Source organism: Ahaetulla prasina, chromosome 7 (genome assembly GCF_028640845.1).
Source record: "Ahaetulla prasina isolate Xishuangbanna chromosome 7, ASM2864084v1, whole genome shotgun sequence".
In the NCBI taxonomy this organism is placed as follows: Eukaryota; Metazoa; Chordata; class Lepidosauria; order Squamata; family Colubridae; genus Ahaetulla; species Ahaetulla prasina.
In genome coordinates this window covers 95,841,318-95,862,943 of record NC_080545.1, presented here as the reverse complement: position 1 = coordinate 95,862,943, position 21,626 = coordinate 95,841,318, and the positions used below count along the sequence as shown (strand labels likewise).

Genomic DNA, 21,626 nt, shown 5'->3' with positions numbered 1-21,626 from the left:
GGGAAGGAGAGATCCTAACCCAAAGGATTCTTCTCCAACCATAAACATAAGTCATGTTGTTTCTCAGTTCAAAATACCATTTATTTTTATGCCTTAGTGGCTTTCTCTCATTAGAGATCTATACCAGGAGTGAAATGCTACCGGTTCACACCGGTTCGGGAGAACCGGCAGTAAAAAAGAAAGCTACCGGTTCAGGCAAACCAGTAGTTAAAAATCTACTGGTTTAGTCGAACTGGTAGTTAAAGAAAAGCATCTGAACCAGTATTTACAACGATCAGCTGTGCCGCACGGTTTATATTCGCTAGAAAGCATGAAATCTTGCTTTCTAGCGAATCTAAATCACACTGCATAGTTGTCCCCCCCCCCATCGCTGTTCTACTTATCTTGTAAAGCCTCCTTTTTCCATGCACAGCGTGTGTCTGGTGCGCAGCATTTATATGCGCACAGCATGCATTTGGCACGTACCATACATGTGCGTCCATGCAGCATGTATTTGGCAAACTGGTAGCAAACCGCGGAGGATTTCACCACTGATCTGTGCCATAATTTAGGTCATCAATTTAACACCAGTTCGAATGATGGTTTGCTTCCATATTTTCGCTTAACCCAATTTTTTATTTATTTATTTATTTATTTATTTTGTCACAACAGTATATATACAATCATCAACATAAACAATAACCCATCATGAGAGAAAAAGTATATATAAGTAAAAGTATAAGTAAAAGTATGCATATAATACTATAATGAAGAGAACAATAGGACAGGAACGGTAGGCACTTTTGTGCTCTTATGAATGGGGTGAGGTCAATAGTAGAAAGTTTTTGGTTGAAGTTTTTGGGGTTTTGAGTAGAGACTGTAGAGTAAGGTAGTGAGTTCCAAGCGTTAACAACTCTGTTACAAAAAGTCATATTTTCTGCAATCAAGTTTGAAACGGCTGGCATTAAGTTTAAATCTATTGTTTGCTCTTGTATTGTTGCGATTGAAGCTGAAGTAGTCTTTTACAGGAAGGATATTACAATAGATAATTCTGTGTGTTAAACACAGATCATGTCGGAGTCGACGGAGTTCTAGGTTTTCTAAACCCACATAGGCTGGGCCGCCTTAGAACTTAGGATAACTTTATTGTCCCTTCGAATGTACACTAATCGGCATACATTAAAATGAAATTTCATTGCATACAGCTCTCAAAGGGTCACCACCTCCAATACACACGACATAAACATGACAAATAAATAAATAAATACAAAATTATGCATATACCCATATATATTATATGACACAGAGAAACAACACAGTCTAGTTCGGATGTGTACGTGTCCATGGTGACAACATAATCTGAAAAGTTAATGATGGAAGGGATCTGGAAATTTCAGGGACTTTTGATAGAGAAGGCCTTTTGATTTACCTCTGACCAAAATTATTTCTGCTTGAGGACATCCTCCCTCTGCATCAAGACATAAAAAGGTAAAGGTAAAGGTTCCCCTCGCACATACGTGTTAGTCGTTCCCGACTCTAGGGGGCGGTGCTCATCTCCGTTTCAAAGCCAAAGAGCCAGCGCTGTCCGAAGATGTCTCCGTGGTCATGTGGCTGGCATGACTCAATGCCAAAGGCGCACGGAACGCTGTTACCTTCCCACCAAAGGTGGTCCCTATTTTTTCTACTTGCATTTTTACGTGCTTTCGAAACTGCTAGGTTGGCAGAAGCTGGGACAAGTAACGGGAGCTCACCCCGTTACACGGCAGCACTAGGGATTCGAACCGCTGAGCTGCTGACCTTTCGACCGACAAGCTCAACGTCCTAGCCCCTGAGCCACCGCGTCCCTGAAGCATCAAGACATATACAATATTAATGGTATGTCTTCGTGATTGGCCCAAAGACACCTAGCCAGCGTAAGGTGGAACTAGAACTCATCAGGTCCTAGTGATTGGCCCAGCGTGATCCAGAGCGATCCATACCTAAGTTGGAACTAGAACTCACAGTCTCCTGGTGATTGGCCAAGCGTCCTCCATATGGCTTTTGTGCTTAAGGTGGGACTAGAACTCATTGCCTCCTGATGATTGACCCAAAGTCATCCTGTCATGTCCCACTCCTCCTCTGACGGCTGGGTCGGGGAAGTCCATATCAAGCGTGCCTCTGCAGCTTTGCCAAAGTTCTGTCAGAGTTCTCAGGGCAGGCAGGAGACCAGGAAGTGACTTCAGCAATCCAAGTTAGACTTTGCCTGACTCAAAGAATGCCAGAAAGCAGATCCTTTATATAGGCCGTGGGGTGTGGCTCCATGACTCAGCACTTATCCAGGCCGGCCCCTCCCTTCCTTTTGCTGACATTGCCTCTCCACTCTCTGGAACCGTGGGTCCCTCCAGCCTCCAGCTGCCGGTAATTCCAGCTTGTGACTGGCTTCACACTCCCCAGGCTCACATGCTGTGGGGGAGGGGCCCAGCTGCTCCGTTTGTCCGGGCATGGTGCCAGGACTGGGGGCTGGAGGCATGTCAGGCCATTCGTCTTGCTCGGTCTGTCTGGGCATGGTGCCAGGACTGGGGGCTGGAGGCATGCCAGGACATTCTTCTGCACTATCAGCGTCCGGCAGGAGATGAGAGGGGCCCGGCTGCAGAGAGGGGGGCGAGCGAGGCACAACACATCCAGCTGGCTTTCATGCCGGCTGGATGCCGGGTTACCTACAGGACCGTCTGCTGCCACTGATTGCCTCCCACCGACCCGTGCGCTCTCACAGGGAGGGACTCCTTAGGGTGCCATCCGCCAGGCAGTGCCGACTGGCGACACCCAGGGGAAGGGCCTTCTCTGTGGGGGCTCCCACCCTCTGGAATGAACTTCCCCCAGGACTCCGTCAACTTCCTGACCTTCGAACCTTTCGCCGTGAGCTTAAGACATATCTATTTATCTACGCAGGACTGGACTAGAATTTTAATTTTAAATTTAGTTTTTAACGGGGTTTTATTATTTTAATTATAATTTTAAATTCGACCTTATTCAATAAGTTTTTTAATTAGTGTTTTATCTTGTATTTATATTTGTGTTTTTATCAGGCTGTAAACCGCCCTGAGTCCCTCGGGAGATACGGTGGTATAAAAATGTGATTAAATAAATAAATAAATAAATAAATAAATGCCTAAGGTGGGACCATAACTCACCATCCCCTGGTTTCTAGATTGTACCTTAACCACTATTCCAAACTTGCTCTACTTATTTCATTCTGTTTTTATTGTGAATGGATTATAATCCTTAGAAAATGGGATATATGGGTGCCCTTTACACCTGTGCTCAACAAAGGATGTATATCACACATGGGGCATAAGAGTCTTTCAAAAGTATAAACATCTAGCACCTTTTCCCCTCCTGAATTTGCAGAAATTCTACAACCAGGTTTCTACCCCGCTTCTCAAAAAACTGGACTTCAACTATCCCGAAGGCTTGGTGTCTGACGTAACCCAGAGCACCTTCCAACATTATTTTGGAGGGTCAGAGATTGTGGTGTCGGGAAAAGTTGACACTGAAAAAGTGCAGCATTTGCAGAGCATGGTAACAGCCACAGCGGTAAGTCCACACTGATAGTAACCCCAAAAAATGATGAGCTTGTGAAATTGTGGGGAATTTTCTCAAGCTTTTATGAAGAAATTGTGAGTCTGCCGGACCGAATTGTGAGATTGTATGTTTATAGGAAGAATGGTTGCAGGATTTGGGTTTGGCCAGTCTAGAGAAAAGAAGGAGTAGGGGTGACATGGTAGCAGTACTCCAGTATTTGAGGGGCTGCCACAAAGAGGAGGGGCGGGGACAACCTGTTTCCCAAAACACCAGCAGTCAGGACAAGAAGCAATGGATGGAAACTAATCAAGGAGAGAAGCAACCTAGAACTAAGGAGAAATTTCCTGACGGAACAATTAACTAGTGGAACAACTTGCCTCCAGAATTTGTGAATACTCCAACACTAGATGTTTTTAAGAAGAGATTGGATAACCATTTGTCTGAAGTGGTGTAGGGTTTCCTGCCTAAGCAGGGGGTTGGACTAGAAGACCTCCAAGGTCCCTTCCAACTCTGCTATTCTATTCTATTCTATTCTATTCTATTCTATTCTACTCTACTCTACTCTAGTCTACTCTAGTCTACTCTACTCTAGTCCAGGGGTCTCCAACCTTGACAACTTTAAGCCTGGAGGACTTCAACTCCCAGAATCCCCCAGCCAGCAAAGCTGGCTGGGGAATTCTAGGAGTTGAAGTCCTCCAGGCTTAAAGTTGCCAAGGTCTAGTCTACTCTATTCAACAACTATCTAGTCTACTCTATTCAACAACTGATGCAAACTAATCAAGGAGAGAAGCAACCTAGAATAAAGGAGAAATTTTCTGACACTGAGAACAATCAACCAGAGGAACATCTTGCCTCTAGAAGTTGTGAGTGCTTCATCACTGGATGTTTTAAACAAGAGACTGGAATTGTATAGGGTCTTCTGGTTTTTTGTTTGTTTTTTGTTTTGGATTTATATCCCGCCCTTCTCCGAAGACTCAGGGCGGCTTACACTATGTCAAGCAATAGTCTTCATCCATTTGTATATTATGTACAAAGTCAACTTATTGCCCCCAACAATCTGGGTCCTCATTTTACCTACCTTATAAAGGATGGAAGGCTGAGTCAACCTTGGGCCTGGTGGGACTTGAACCTGCAGTAATTGCAGCAGCTGCTGTTAATAACAGACTGTCTTACCAGTCTGAGCCACCAGAGGCCCTCTGTGGCTCAGGGTTGAGCTGGGGGTTGGATTAGAAGACCTCCAATGTTCCTTTCAGTTGTATTCTGATTGATTGATTGATTGTCCTCCTCCTGATATTTTTCCCTTAGCTAGAGAGAACCCACTCAGGTGACAGAAAAAAGTTTATCTTGGCTAATCACGAAATGTTAAGCAAGTTGGATAAGAGATTCCAGAAAAACCTAGGAAAGTACACTTCAGGTTGTCCTCTACTTATAACCATTTGTTTGGTGACCGTTCAAAGTTACAGTTAGACTGAAAAACTGACTTACGACCATTTTTCGCACTTATGACCATTGCAGCATCCCCATGGTCACATGACCAAAATCCAGGCGCTTGGGAACTGGCACATATCTAGGACGGTTGCAGTGTCCCAGGGTCACGTGATTCCCTTTTGCGACCTTCTGACAAACAAAGTCGATGGGGAAGCCAGACTCAATGAAAAGTTGTGAAGATTGACTTAACAACTGCAAGGATCCGCTTAACAACGGCGGCAGGAAAGGTCGTAAAATGGATCAAAACTCACTTTAACAAACGTCTCGCATAACAAAGGGCATTTAGGGACTCAGCCGTGATTCGTAAGTCGAGGACTCCCTGTGACCGTTTTAGGGGATTGTGAGAAGCCCGAAATATTATTTTTTCATGAAATTTTTTAAAAATTTTTTGACAAACATACATAAAAACATCTTCAATACAAATACAAACAGTGCACTATACTTGATCTTAGCCAAAAGGCCGAGAAGCGAAAGAAAAACAAGAAGAGGATACAGAATATTACAAGGTCTGGTGTAGATGGTATGAATGGTTGGAAAACAGGAAAGATAATGAAAATTGAACAACAGGGTAAAATCTGTAGTAGATAAAATAAAGAAAATGTAGATGAATGTAGATGAAATGTAGATTAAATAAAGGAAGTTAGATAATATAAAAGTAGAATAAGATAGAATTAAAATATGTATAAACACTAAGAAAGGACCGCTTTGAATAGCTGATAAGAAACTGTGATATGTATATAAATGTTGTATGTTTGTCTTGTGTTTTAATGTGTTCAAAATAAAAAAACTTTTTATAAAAAAAACAAAAACAAATACAAAGAGTGCGTCGGTTGGTTGGTTACAAATTGTTTGTGCAATTTCACCATCTTTATAACATATAATTTATCTAGTTTTACATTTTACCAATCCATATCAACCATTTTTTTTATATATTTGGATATATTTACCAATCTATCCAAATGTTTTAATCAATTAATCATTGATTTAACTATAAGTCCGAAATATTGAAGTTGGCTTTGCTAGCTGATACCTGGCTTTCTGGGGTTTGGTTTTGTCAATCAGTCCAATGCGCAGTTAATCTTGGAGACCCTGGCGGATGTTGAGGGACTGGATGAGTTCCTGTATAAGGATAAGCACGCCGATCCCAAATTCACGGAAAAGTTGTGGGCCTACCTGACTGTCAACCAACTCATGGCTGAAAGGTAAGAAGGGAAGGATGGGTTATTTATTATTTTATTTATTTATTATTTAGATTCTTATACCGCCCTTCTCCCGAAGGACTCAGGGCGGTGTACAGCCAGATTAAAACAGTGCAATATACAAATTAAAACAACAGTTAAAATAACATATTATATAATTGGCCGAAAATTAAAATCGTCAAATTTGACCCCAAAAATAAAATACCCCAGTTAAAATTATTAAAATTCAAAAAATTTAAAAATTTAAAAAGTTAAGCCAGTCCCGCTTGAATAAACAAGTACGTTTTCAATTCACGGCGAAAGGTCCGAAGGTCAGGTAGTTCACGCAAACCAGGGGGAAGTTCGTTCCAGAGGGTAGGTGCTCCTACAGAGAAGGCCCTTCCCCTGGGGGCCGCCAGCCGACATTGCTTGGCGGACGGCACCCTGAGAAGACCCTCTCTGTGTGAGCGTACGGGTCGGTGAGAGGCATAAGGTAACAGCAGGCGGTCCTGTAAGTACCCGGGCCCTAAGCCATGGAGCACTTTAAAGGTGGTAACCAATACCTTGAAGCGCACCCGAAAGACCACAGGTAGCCAGTGCAGACTGCGCAGGAGCGGTGTTACCCAGGAGCAACGTGTGGCTCCCTCAATCACCCGCGCAGCTGCATTCTGGACTAACTGAAGCCTCCAAGTGCACTTCAGGGGTAGCCCCATGTAGAGAGTATTGCAATAATCCAGACGAGAAGTGACAAGAGCGTGAGTGACTGTGCATAAGGCATCCCGGTCAAGAAAGGGGCGCAACTGGCGAACCAGGCAAACCTGGTAAAAGGCTCTCCTGGAGACGGTTAGTTAGAAGGAACCTAGGAGAACATGTCTATGGAGATTCTCAGTCGCCCGTGTCATGGTTGTCCCAAAGGTGCTTTTTTTAAAGAGGCAACTGGACTTTCTGGTTTTTCTTGGAAGACATTTCGTTTCCTCATTCGAGAAGCTTCTTCAGCTCTGGCTGGATGATGGGGAATGGAAGGATTTATACTCCTTGCAGACAGCTGGTCATTTGCATCCTTGTAGAGAGTTGTTGAGGTTGCTTGGAGGTTTATCTGTGTCATAAAGGTCACTTGAGTGGTGAAAATGGGTGTGGAGAGCTTTCTTGGAACTGTTGAGAGGATTGTGTTGTAGACTGGAGATAGACTATGTCGTACCCCTCTCCAGAGGGCTGTCCAACATGGTATGTGCAGTACAATGCAGTGAGCCATGTGCAGATCTGTTCATTGGGGAAGCAAAACAACCACTTCACAAATCGCATGGCACAACATAAAAGAACAAACCATCAGGACTAGATTCAGCAGTCCATCTGCATTTCAAAGACAAAGGCCACTTTTTGGAAGACAGCAAAGTCCACATTTTGGACAGAGAGAAACGCTGGTTTGAAAGAGGGGTCAAAGAGGCCATCTAAGTCAAAATTGAACAGCCCTCTCTCAACAGAAGGGGGAGGGACACCTATCTCCAGTCTACAACACAGTCTTTTCATCCGTTCCAAGTAGGCTCCACACCCACTTGTTCCACTCAGGTGACCCCTAAGGGCCTAGATCAGTAGTGGGATTCCCGTCACTATTGGTTCGCTCGTGGGCGTGCAACGCCTCTGCGCATGCACAGAGAGGTCCGATCCAGGGCGAACCAGTAGCAACCCACCACTGACACAGATAAACCTCCAAGTGGCCTCAACAACTCTCTAAAAAGAATGCCAACGACCAGCTGTCTGCAAGGAGTATAAATCCTTGCATTCCCCACTATCCAGTCAGAGCTGAAGAAGAAGCGAAACATCTTCAAAAGAAAAACCAGGTGTCGTGTCCCACTCCCCCTCCGACGACCGGGTCTAGGAAGTCCATATCAAGCGGGGCCACGAAGCCTCTGCAGCTTTGCCAAATTCCTTCCGGGTTTCTCAGGGCAGGCAGGAGTCCAAGTTGTGACTTCAGCAAACTAGATGAGACTTTGCTTGACTCAAGGTTGGAATGCCAAAAGCAGGTCCTTTATATAGGCTGTGGGGTGTGGCTCCATGACTCAGCATTTATCCAGGCCTGCCCTTCCCTTCCTTCTGCTGGCGTTGCCTCTCAGATCTCCGGAAACGAGGATCCTCCCACTCTGAATTGTCTTCTGCTGTTTGAGAGAGGGAGGGGTCAGAAGGAGTAGGCCTGAGTAATTCCAATCCGTGGCTGACTTCCTCTGATGGCTGAGCCAAAGGAACACACGCTGTATGAGTAAGGTTTGTTTGTTCATTCCTGACATCCTGTCCGGGCATGGGGCCAAGGCCGGGGGCTGGAGGCATGACAGGCCGTTCATCTTCATTATCAGACTCGGAGTCTGATAGCAGGCCTGGATGTAGACGGGGGGGGGGCGGCTGAGGAGAGGAGGGAGGACGAGGCACAACACCAGGAAGTCCAGTTGCCTCTTGGAAAAAAAGGACCTTGGGGACTGGAAGAACATGGTTATTCCTAACCACTGACTGAGTTTGCGCACTACCCTGATCCAGTTCACAAGATCAAGCAGATGCACAATGTCCAAAGCGCGGATGGTATTAAACTCGGTTGATTTTTACATGATTTACTACCTTAGGTTGTATAAACGTATCCCATTCCATAGTTTATAGTTCAATGTATCGCCTAGTTCAAGGGTGTCAAACTCAATTTCATTGAGGGCCGCATCAGGGGGCCGGGGTGGGCGTGGCTGGGGTGGGCGTGGCCAGGATGGGCGTTGTTGTGCCTCGTCCTCCCTCCTCTCCTTAGCCGGGCCCCTCCCGTCTACACCCGGGCCTGTTATCAGACTCCGAGTCTGATAATGAAGATGAACGGCCTGTCGTGCCTCCAGCCCCCTGACCCCATGCCCGGAGAGGATTCCAGGAATGAACAAACAAACCTGATAAACCTCACCCCTACAGCATGTGAGCAGGAAGCCAGCCACGTGCTAGAATTACTGACAGCAGATCCGGCTGAAGAGAATTCAAAGTGGGAGGATCCTCGCTTCCGGAGATCTGAGAGGCGACACCAGCAGAAGGAAGGGAGGGGCAGGTCTGGATAAATGCTGAGTCATGGAGCCACACCCCACAGCCTATATAAAGGACCTGCTTTTGGCATTCCAACCTTGAGTCAAGCAAAGTCTCATCTAGTTTGCTGAAGTCACAACTTGGACTCTTGCCTGCCCTGAGAAGCCTCGAAGGAATTTGACAAGATGCAGAGGCTTCGTTGCCATGCTTGATACGGACTTCCTAGACCCGGTCATCGGAGGGGGAGTGGGACACGACAGGCATGGCCAGCTTGACATCACTTGTGTGGAAGGGTACCTGCGGTGGCCCGAGCGCCCTGCCAGTGAAAATGGACTCTCCAGCTCAGTTTTTGGCTGGAACGGCTGCATGCGGCCCTCCTGAGCTCTGTTTTCACTGGCAGAGGCACCGCAGGCCAGTCCTTCACTATTTCCAGAGTGGTCCCGCGGGCCAGCTCTGGCCTTCAGAAGTTGTGGGAGCTTCATCCCTGGAAGCTTTCAAGAAGAGACCGGACTGGAAATGGTGTAGGATTTTCTTCGTAGGCGGGAGATTGGACTAGATGACTGACAGGCAGTGGTGAAATCCTCTGTGGTTTGCCACCAGTTCACTGCCCACGCATGCATGCAATACCCCAAATGCAGGCTGCGCGGGAGCATGCACAGAGAGTGCTAAACGCACGCTGCGTGCGCATGTGCAGTATGCACCAAATGCACGCTATGCATGTGCACATGTGCAGTGCACGACAAACGTGCATTTCGTGTAGAAAAAGGACACTTTCGAAGGTAGGTAGAACAGCAAGGGGGGGAATAGCTAGGCTGCCTATTTAGATTTGCTAGAAAGCATAAATTTCACTTTCCATCCTTCACAATTAAATAATATCATCCCATAGATTTATACCATACAAATAGCAAATAATAAAAATCCTATAATTTATATCCTAAAAAAATCCCTATCTCTTTATTTTTATTGTGAGGGGATCTAAAGTTTTAAATTTTTAAAGGTGGGAGTTTATGTATATTTTGTATACTTTAGCTTGTGATTGTTGGTCATAATACCCGGTATTTGCTCTGGGAAGTCTGGGGGAAGGGGAGGAGGGGAAAGGGAAATGATACATGGATTGATTATTAATGTACAGTAATTTTGAAGATATGAAATTAAAATTTAAAATGATATTGGGGATGCTCGACTGCCATTTCAGAAAGAAAAGGAGAGAGTAGAAGGAGGAAGAAAGTAGGTAGGAAAGAGTAGAGAAGGAGGAGGAATAAGAAGGTTAGATAGGGTGGAAGAAGGAGGAGTGGAGAAGGAGGAGAGGAAGTAGTAAAGTGAAGGAGATGAAGGATGGGAAAGTAGTAGAGGGTAGAGAGGGAGGTTGTGAAGAAAGGAAGTGGCAATCAGGCAGGCCTGAATCAGTAATAAATAAAAATTAATGATTAATGATGTATAATAGTTTGTACATAAATATGATGTTGGAAAATGGAAATAAAAATTATTTATATAGTGGAAAAAAAATAGATTTGCTAGAAAGCAGGATTTCCTATTTTCTAGCGAATATAAATCGTGTGGCACAGCTGATCGTCGAAATCCCGGTTCGGACCAACCGTTAGCTTTTTTTTTTACTTCCGGTTCTCCTAAACCGGTGCGAACCGGTAGGATTTCACCACTGCCTACAAGGTCCCTTCCAACTCTGTTAATCTGTAATAACAACATGCCACATGGCACGATCAGCCGGTCACACGATCCACCGTCCATAGGGCCACGTAAGATCAATAAAAGCAGAGAAAAACCAAAACAAGACTCTTCAACCGAAGTCCCGCTGAGACAAAACGTTCAGAAGCTAAACAGCAAGCCCGGAGAGCAAACCACCGCCAACATCTACCACCTGACCTACAAATATTTTCTATCATTTCTAACTTCAGTTGGGACCAGAATTTCCATTGCTAAGCAAGGGGATTGTTTAGTGAGTCACTCCAAACCTTACGTATCCATGAGCCAGGGTTGTTAAGTGAATCACTGGAGTTGCTGAGTGAGTCAGGCAGTCGCTAAGTGATCCTTTGCTTTTGTTTTTGAATGTCGTCCAGAAACGTGGCTCTTTCGGCTGCCGCGAAGAGGAACATCACCAAGGCCATTTTGCAAATGTCTCTGGATCATCACATCGTGACCCCTTACACAGCTATGCTGATCGAGAGCCCAGATGGGGATGAGCTGATGCTGGCTGACTCCCCTCAGGATCGCAAGAGGGCCTGTTGTCCAGGTGACCTTCTACCTGTCCCCATCCAGAAGTGAGGTGGATGGAAGCAATTGGAGTTCTGTTGTGTCTGCGCCCCCCGAGCCGGGCCTCCTGCCAGAAAGTGACTTGGAAAGTGAGAGGGAAGGGCCGTCAGGACTTACTCAGGAGCACCGGCTTCCCTGGCTCAGCTCTAGGAGCCAGAGGCAGGCCAGGTGGAAGAGATAATGAGGCCTCCGTCCCCTGATTCTTCCCCCCCAGGCCACGCCTCCAGACCCAGCTGATGGCAATCAGGCCTGGCTGAACCCTAGGTTTCATAGGGAGGAGAGGTGGGAACAACAGAAGCAGGGGTGGGACATGCCTAGGAAGTGCTGAGTCATGGAACCACACCCCACAGGATATAAAGGCAGCAAGAGCTGCTGTGCCTCTTCATAGCAGGCAAATCAACTGATTAATTAAGAGCTGAAGTACTGTTTGTTCCTGGGTGACTCTTCGGCATTGAGGGAGATAGCAGAGATACTTGGCAGATGCTCGCTAGTTTGCTGCCAGAGCTGATAGTGCCGGCTAATTAAGCCATCGCTCAGACGGAGGCGAGGGGGGACAGAACAAGTTCATTATAATTCATGTCTTTTCTCCCCCCCCCCCCGCCCCAAAACAGGTGCTCTAACCATTGGACAGCCCAAGCCCGAGAAGCCCATCCCTGCTTGGCACGGCTCCAAAGACACACAATCGGCACTTATGGGTCCAACTGCAGCAGCTGTACACACAGGTAAACGATGCTCCACCCATCTTCTCATCCTGTTCGTTGGTGGGGTTCTCTCCACATGTTTCATCAGCCCAGGGAGAGAGACCCACTGACTGTTTTGACACAATATATTAATCTTGATCAGACTTAACCAGTGGTGGGATTCACCAGTTGAAACAACCGGTTCGCTTCGCGAGCCCTCCGGAGGCAGGAAATGGACCCGTTTCTAGACTTCCAGTAGTTTTGATAGGCCTGTTTTTCACCCTCCCCAGGCTCCAGAGGCTTTTCTGGAGCCTCCAGGAGGGCAAAAATGGCCTCCCCCAGGCACCGGAGGCCTTCCAGAGGCCGGAAACAGGTCCGTTTCCGGACTTCTGGTACTTCCAGTAGGTCTGTTTTTTGCCCTCCCCAGGCTCTGGAGGCTTTGTTCGAGCCTCCGGGAGGGTGAAAATGCCCTCCCCCAGGCACCGGAGGCCCTCCGGAGGCTGGAAATAGGCCCATTTCCAGACTTCCCATAGGCCCATTTTTTGCCCTCCCAGAGCCTCTGTACGCATCCTGCACTTACCTGTCATCCAAAACAGGCTGCGTGGAGACTCCTGGGAGGGGAAGGGCAAGGTGGGCGGGTTCAGCCAGTCCTTGGAACAACCGGTTCGGCGAAGCAGATTAAAATTAACATCCGGTTCGGCGTAACCTATGCAAACCGGCTGAATCCCACCCCTGGCTTAACCATCCAGTGTGGGCCTTTTGTGGCTTTGCAGGAAGTGAGAAGCTAGCCTGCTTTGTTTAGCGTGTTATTTGTGAGCGACGAACCTTGGTGAATTCAGGAACCAAGAAAAGTATGGGATCCTCGGGGAATCTCTGAGCTTGGTGGGTTTGCTGGCCGATGTTTCATTACCTAACTAGGGAACATCATCGGTGCTAGAAGGGAGTGTGGTTGTTAGATAGTGGCTAATCAGAAGCAAGAGGAACGATAATGACCAAGGTGTTGTTTAGAGGAGGGCTGTCAAACTCAAGGCCCGGGTTGAGCTTGGTTATCTGTTTATTGTTGGTTTATTGGTTTTGCTCACCATGTTTGTGAACCTGGCTTGTTTGGTTAGTTTAGGATTCCATATATTACATAATCCTCCAATTGTGTTAAGGGATGTTGTGCCAACATTGGTGTTGTAACCATAAGCATCTTTCTTAAGCTGATTGATTTCCTTCTGCGGTGAATATATTTATCTATTTATATCTCGCCTTCCTTATTTTTAATAAAATATTTTCAAGATGGTGAACATACCTAATACACCTCCCTCCTATTTCCCACACAACAACAACCCTGTGAGGTGGGTTGAGCTGAGAGATTGTGACGGGCCCAAAGTCATCCAGACAGCTTTCATGACTAAAGCAGCACTAGAACTCACAGTCACCTGGCCCAAAGTCACCCAGCTGGCTTTCATGACTAAGGCGGGATTAGAACTCACCATCTCCTGGTGATTGGTCCAAAGTTACCCAGTTGGCTTTCATACCTAAAAGCGGGACTAGAACTCATCATCTCCTGGTAATTGGCCCAAAGTTACCCAGCTGGCTTTCATACCTAAAAGCAGGACTAGAACTCACCATTTCCTGGTGATTGGCCCGAAGTTACCCAGTTGGCTTTCATACCTAAAAGCGGGACTAGAACTCATCATCTCCTGGTAATTGGCCCAAAGTTACCCAGCTGGCTTTCATACCTAAAAGCAGGACTAGAACTCACCATCTCCTGGTGATTGGCCCGAAGTTACCCAGTTGGCTTTCATACCTAAAAGTGGGACTAGAACTCACCATCTCCTGGTGATTGGCCCGAAGTTACCCAGTTGGCTCTGATGCCTAAAGTGGAACTAGAATTCACAGTCTCCTGGGTGCCAAACTTGCTCTCTTCCAGGGATTGTCCACTTGCTCCGCTTCTTACAATCATCCTATATCAAAAAAAACTCAGTGTTTGTTCTAACTTTCTCCTAGACTTAGGTTTCCCTACTGCTTATTCACATCACTGACCCATATAAGGGAAATTATGCCTCCAGGGCCCTTCGCACTCAAAAATAGTCTCCCCCCCGCATTTTTCATTGAGCTAATTTTTATTACATTTTTTTTAAAAAAAAAACCACAGCCTGTCCGATTTTATGTACTGCAAGGTGTGTTTACAGGACAACCCTTAAACTGCTTCTCACTTACTGTACTCTGGTTAGAAAAAGGCAGAGGAATAATAAATTAAGTGAAGTAAGACCCTTATAAGTAAGTAAACCAAGGCTCACTTATGACGCACAATAACAAAGTGGCCTTTTGTTAATCCTCCTCCTTGTGAGTTGCGATTGAACAGAGGACCAGTGTGAATGTGTGAGTCCTGTTTTCCCCGCCTCCCCCCCCGAATGCCATCACTCTGCTTAACAACTAATTCCCACAACACTGTCAAATAATTTACTAAGACTGTATTACGATTATTCTTCTCTTCCTTACTAGTATCTATCTCTTCGCACTTATGATTATGACCATGTCGCTTGTATCTTTCAATTTATGTTGTTTTTATTTGTTTCCTAGTACAATTTGATAGCTTATTAGGCACCCTGACTATCACTAAGTGTTGTATCTTTTGATTCTTGATGAATGTATTTTATTCTCCTTATGTAAACTGAGAGCATTTACACCTAAGACAAATTCCTTGTGTGTCCAATCACATTTGGCCAATAAAGAATTCTATTCTATTCTATTCTATTCTATTCTATTCTATTCTATTCTATTCTATTCTATTCTATTCTATTCTATTCTATTCTATTCCTTCCTGACAGCGTATGCAACAAAGACAAATTCCTTGTATGTTTCAATCACATTTGGCCAATAAAAAATTATTCTATTCTATTCTATTCTATTCTATTCTATTCTATTCTATTCTATTCTATTCCTGACAGCATATGCACCAAAGACAAATTCCTCGTGTGTCCAATCACACTTGGCCAATAAAAAATTATTCTATTCTATTCTATTCTATTCTATTCTATTCTATTCTATTCTAGTCTAGTCTAGTCTAGTCTAGTCTATTCTATTCTATTCCTTCCTGACAGCATATGCACCAAAGACAAATTCCTTGTGTGTCCAATCACACTTGGCCAATAAAGAATTATTCTATTCTATTCTATTCTATTCTATTCTATTCTATTCTATTCTATTCTATTCTATTCTATTCCTTCCTGACAGCATATGCACCAAAGACAAATTCCTCGTGTGTCCAATCACACTTGGCCAATAAAGAATTATTCTATTCTATTCTATTCTATTCTATTCTATTCTATTCTATTCTATTCTATTCTATTCTATTCTATCTTGTATACAGATAGTCCTCAATTTAAGACCACAAATTCTTAACAGTCTTCTGTTAATTACAGGTCGTCCTTGACTTAGAAACATTTGTTTAGCAACCATTCAAAGTCACAACAGCACTGAAAAAATGTGACTTGGGACCGTTTTTCACATTAATAACCGTTGCAGCAGTCTGGTGGTCACGTGATCAAAATTCGGACAGTTGTCGATTGATTCACATTTATGACGTTTGCAGTGTCCCGGGGTCATGTGATCCCCTTTTGCGACCTTCCGCCAAGCAACGTCAATGGGGAAAGCCCGATTCACTTAACAGCCGTGTAACCAACGATACCACCGCGGTGATTCGCTTAACAATTGTGGCAAGGAAGGTTGCAAAACTCACTTAAGAACTTAAGAAGGAAATTTGGGGCTCAACATTTCAGAACTGGGAGTCACGTTTTGAGCACTGCTTATTTTCTTGGCTGGTTCCCCCCCACTTTTTCTTTTAATCCAGACCACCCAGGTAGCCCATTCCCCATCCTTCCACCATCACTTTCTTTAAACATATATTTTCTGTAACTATGAGCGTAGTTTGGAACAATGCCAATGGCAGCAGAGGGAAGAGATTACTTGGCGAAATTTAAGAAAACGCCCGTCAAGCTGGGAAGCTGGGAAGCGGCTACTATATTATAAATAGACATCAGTCACTTTGGCAAGTCTGCATAATTCTGCTTTCACCCAGAGGGATCTGTAATCCATCATCCCCCCACCCCCCCACCCCGCCCCAAACCTGGCATTTAGCCTGTAAATGAGGAAGGGATAAAGACAAAGAAGGAAAACAGGTGGCTTCTGCTACATCTTGCGTTTTGGATATTTGATGCAGGATGCAAGTGAAGAAAAGAGCAGAAATTGCTAATTTTCGCCTGGAACATTCCTAAGGCTTTATTATCATTATTATTATTTTGGGGAGTAGATCCTTGGGGATTTCTTTCATCCTTTCAGAAAACCACAGGAAGCCCTTGGAAGCTTGTTGGGAGCTGCATCCCTTCCTAATTTAGCACGACTGAAGTTTCTAGCTTGGAGTTGTTTTTTTCAACCGTAGTGACTTTAAGACGTGTGGACTTCAATTCCCAGAATTGATTGTAGAAAATATGACTTCAGTAACAGAGTTGTTAATGCCTGGAATGCACTACCTTTATTTTATTTTTATTTATTTTTATTTTATTTATTTTTGTCACAACAATATATGTAACTATCATACAGAAAGGTTATATAGTATATAAAGGTATAAGCATATATATATATATAGGAAGAAGAAAAGAAAAACAATAGGACAGGAACGGTAGGCACGTTTGTGCGCTTATGCACGCCCCTTATGGTCCTCTTAGGAATGGGGTGAGGTCAATAGTAGAAAGTTTTTGGTTAAAGCTTTTAGGATTATGAGAAGAGACCACAGAGTCAGGTAAAGTATTCCAAGCACTGATGATTCTGTTACAGAAGTCATATTTTCTGCAATCTAGATTAAAGCGGTTGACATTAAGTTTAAATCTATTGGTTGCTCTTGTATTATTGCAATTAAAGCTGAAGTAGTCTTTGACAGGAAGGACATTACAATAGATGATTCTATGAGTTAAACTTAGGTCTTGTCGAAGGCGACGGAGTTCCAAGTTTTCCAAGCCCAGGATTTCAAGTCTAGTGGGATAAGGTATTTTGTTGTTTACAGAGGAATGGAGAACTCTTCTTGTAAAATATTTCTGGACACGTTCAATTGTATTGATGTCAGAGATATGGTGAGGGTTCCAAACAGGTGACCTGACTCTGTGGTCTCTTCCCAAAATCCCCAAAGCTTTAACCAAAGACTGTCTACTGTTGACCTCACCCCATTGCTAAGAGGTCTGTAAGGGGCGTCCATAAGAGCACCAGCATGCCTACCGTTCCTGTCCTAATGTTCCCTTTGATGGTATCCAATTCATATGGTTATTTCATGCTCATACTTATATATACTGTTGTGTTTGACAAATAAAATAAATAAAAATAAAATAAATAAATTTTGGGAGTTGGAGTCCCCTCGTCTTAAAATCCTCACGGTTGGACGCCCGTGGTCTAGCAATTGGCAACAGCAATAATAGTAATATTATCCTTAGTAATGTTTTTTTCTGCTGATGCAATAATAGTACCCTTCATTCACACTGCTAAAAAAAAGCACATCTAGTAGGATTGTTCTGGGAAATTTTCATCGCTAAGCAAGACAAGAGATGCTAAGTGAGCTCTGCCCCGTTTTACGACCTTTCTTGTCACAAATGTTAAGTGAGTCACTGCCGTTGTTACGTCGGTAACACGGCTGTTAAGTGTGGATCTGGCTTCCCCATCGTCTTTGCTTTGACTTTGAAGTCGTGGCTGCTTCATCACTGGAGGTTGTTTTAAGAACAGGGGGTTGGACTAGAAACAGGGGGTGTCAAAGTCAAGGGCCACAGGTTGGATCTGGGCCACGGGGTGCTTAAATCCGGGCCGCCTGCAAATATCACGGGACCGAAACGGGGAGCTCCTGCTGGCCAAAACAGGCTGCATGGGAGGTTGCATGCGGACCCTGCTTGGCCCATTTTCAGCCTCCACTTGTGCAGCACTCTGCCAGCCAAAAACGGGCCACGGAGGGCCCATTTTTGGCCTCCCCGGTCTCCAGCAGCCTTCTGCCCACTCGGCCCACCCCAGGGGCGAAATCCAGCAGGTTCTAATCTAAGAGGTTCTGGAGAACCAGCGAAATCTAACCGGTTCTGGTTCTTCAGTAGCGGAAATTTTGAGTAGTTTAGAGAACCGGCAAATGCCGCCTCTGGCTGGTCCCAGAATGGGGTGGGAATGGGGACTTTGCAGTATCCTTCCCCCAGGAGTGGGGTGGGAATGGGGATTTTGCAATATCCTTCCCCTGCCACGCCCACCAAGCCACGCCCACAGAACCGGTTAGGGAAAAAAATTTGGATTTCACCCCTGAAATGAATTTGAATTTCACCCATGCCCCACAAACACAACCGTGACGTGGCCCTTAATGAAACCGAATTTGACACCCCTGGACTAGAAGGGCCTCCAAGGTCCATCCCAGCTCTGTTCTGATTGATTGATTGGTTGATTGATTGACACTCATTGCTCATCCCATTCATCTCCATTTATCTAAACAGGGTCCATAGTTATTGGCCAAGCACCAACGGACAACTCCATTCCTTCATGGGCAAAGCCCACAAAGAAATCTGGAGGCCCTTTACCTGCTATCATGGGTCCAACCTCTGCCATAGATGCAGGTAACGAATGTTGGGTTGACTGCCCTTTATCCAGGTGTGAATTAATCCCATTCATCGGTTCCCAAGGAAGGTGCGCATTCAAAATCCACTCGTATGCTAACATCCAGAGTAATTTGCCATCCAGGAAAGATGGCACAAAACGTTGGCATATTTAAGCAAAAGTACTTGCTTGTAAAAATACAGGTAGTCCTTGACTTACAACAATTCATTTAGTGACCATACGAACAGCAGTGACACAAAGTGACTGATATTTTTCAGAGTTACGACCGTTCCGGCATCCTCGCGGTCGCAGAATCAGAATTCAGATGCTTGGCAACTGACTCATATTTATGACGGTTGCAGCGTCCCGGGGTCACGTGATCCTCTTTTGCGACCTCCTGACAAGCAAATTCAATGGGGAAGCCCGACACTTTTCCCCAACTGTGTTACCAACGTAACAACTGCAACGACTCATTGAACAAATGAGACTAGAAAGGTTGTAAAATGGGGCAAAGCTCACTTAACGTACGTCTCATTTAGCAACTTACGTTTTGGGCTCCGTTGCGATCATACGTTGAGGACGACCTGTAGACACACTTTTGGAAATTACAGAGAAAAAGAATGTGTCTAGAAAGATAAAGATTTTTTTTTTTTTTTAAATGTAACTGGATGTAGAAGTGGAGTCTACATCGGGCCATCCAACTTTTGACAAACTTTTAAGACTTGTGGACTTCAATTCCCAGAATTCCCCAGCCAGCCTTGCAAATTTCTGCAAATTCAGAAAAAGAATAGGCATCTTAAGTTTGCTTTTGAAATGCGCTTGTACCTGATGTGCGATACACACACACACACACACACACACACACACACACACACACGGTCAGTGGTAGGATTCAATTTTTTTTACTACCGGCTCTGTGGGCGTGGCTTGGTGGGCATGGTAGAGGAAGGATACTGCAAAATCCCCATTCCCACCCTATTCCCACCCCACTCCAGGGCAAGGATACTGCAAAATCCCCATTCCCTCCCAACTCCAGGGCAAGGATACTGCAAAATCCCCATTTCCATCCCACTCCAGGAGAAGGATACTGCAAAATCCCCATTCCCACCCCACTCCAGGGCAAGGATATTGCAAAATCCCCATTTCCACCCCACTCCAGGGGAAGGGTACTGCAAAATCCCCATTCCCACCCCACTCCAGGGGAAGGATACTGCAAAATCCCCATTCCCACCCCACTCCAGGGGAAGGATACTGCAAAATCCCCATTCCCACCCAAATCCCCATTCCCACCTCACTCCAGGGGAAGGATACTGCAAAATCCCCATTCCCTCCCAACTCCAGGGCAAGGATACTGCAAAATCCCCATTCCCACCACACTCCAGGGCAAGGATACTGCAAAATCCCCATTCCCTCCCAACTCCAGGGCAAGGATACTGCAAAATCCCCATTCCCTCCCCATTCCAGGGCAAGGATACTGCAAAATCCCCATTCCTGGAGAAGGATACTGCAAAATCCTCATTCCTACCCCACTCCAGGGGAAGGATACTGCAAAATCCCCATTCCCACCTCACTCCAGGGCAAGGATACTGCAAAATCCCCATTCCCACCCCACTCCAGGGGAAGGATACTGCAAAATCCTTATTCCCTCCCCACGCCACTAACCTGCTTTCCAGGTCCATTCTCCTGTGCAGGGGAACACGTGGGGACTCCTGGAAGGGGCGGGTTGGGTGGGAGCGGAGCCAACCGGAGATGGTATTTGCTGGTTCTCTGAACTACTCAAAATTTCCGCTAGCGGTTTGCTAGAACCAGTACAAACCAGCTGAATATCACCTCTCCCCATTCCCGTTGAGGACAGGTGTAAGCGGCACACATATATCCCACTTCCTAAAGATCATAATCCAGTCACAATAAAACTAGAGGAAAAGAAAGTAGAGTAAGTTTCGAGGGGGAGGAGTTAAAGTACTGCCTGAAAACCAGGAAACGGTGAGCTCGAGTCCTTAAGCGTGAAAGCATTGCTGGCTAGGGAATTCTGGGAGTTGAAGTCCACAAATCTTGAAGTCGGCAAATTTGGACACCCTTCGTCTAAATACTACATTGCCATTGCCAGAAAGTTTCTTATTAACCAGGAATAAACATGCATTATTTCTACCTGAACTGTATTTTCTCCACGAGAATTGACTGCAACCCAGGGAGATCATTAGGTTTAATCCACTGTCTTCTGCCTCCGCAGGATCTTTAATTTTTGGGCACCACAAACCTGGTAACTCCAGCATCTTGTCCAAGAACCCAGATGACACTAAGAGCATACATTCAGGTAGAAGAAAATTGTACCCACTCTATGTTTTACTCTATCTATGCACCAAGACAAATTCCTTGTGTGTCCAATCATACTTGGCCAATAAAAATTCTATTCTATTCTATTCTATTATTCTATTCATCATCCTCTTTTAACGACACCATAATCCCTTGCGGGGTGGAGTCTGGGCAACTGAATTGAGCTAGCACAGTGTTTTACTGGCCGGATGCCTTTCCTGTTGCCAATGCGGAGTTATGTTCAGCAGATATAGCCTCATTGTGCTCAGAGAGAGAAGTACTCCTGATTATGAGGCGAGAGCTCCACCTCTAGGCCACCGCACCACTGTTTCTATGTTTTACTCTATATAGGAAGGGATCTTACATAGGCACTTTGAGTTTTTAAAAGAAAGGTGGAAGTGATCATACTTAACTTTGTACTGCAGTAGTGACGCCGTGCTTGGAACATTGCATCCAGTTCTGGTCACAACAATAGAAAAAAGATGTTGACAGCCTAGAAAGTTTGCAAAGACCAACACAGATGATA

General features: G+C 45.1%; 1 protein-coding gene and 1 pseudogene across 3 annotated transcripts in view; one reads left to right on the top strand and one right to left on the bottom strand.

The window, feature by feature from the left end:
• The window catches only part of ITIH2 (inter-alpha-trypsin inhibitor heavy chain 2), a 65,910-nt gene that overhangs the window by 35,445 nt on the left and 8,839 nt on the right, over positions 1-21,626 (top strand). For 2 of the 3 annotated variants that reach the window (XM_058190828.1, XM_058190830.1), the window contains exons 13-18: positions 3,367-3,552; positions 6,091-6,230; positions 11,318-11,490; positions 12,122-12,232; positions 18,688-18,807; positions 21,018-21,101. In XM_058190828.1, coding sequence (XP_058046811.1) covers positions 3,367-3,552; positions 6,091-6,230; positions 11,318-11,490; positions 12,122-12,232; positions 18,688-18,807; positions 21,018-21,101 — 814 coding nt within the window. The remainder of the gene's footprint in view (positions 1-3,366; positions 3,553-6,090; positions 6,231-11,317; positions 11,491-12,121; positions 12,233-18,687; positions 18,808-21,017; positions 21,102-21,626) is intronic. The other variant, XM_058190829.1, reaches the window with a different exon arrangement.
• Positions 5,345-5,500, bottom strand: LOC131202734 (U2 spliceosomal RNA; annotated as a pseudogene).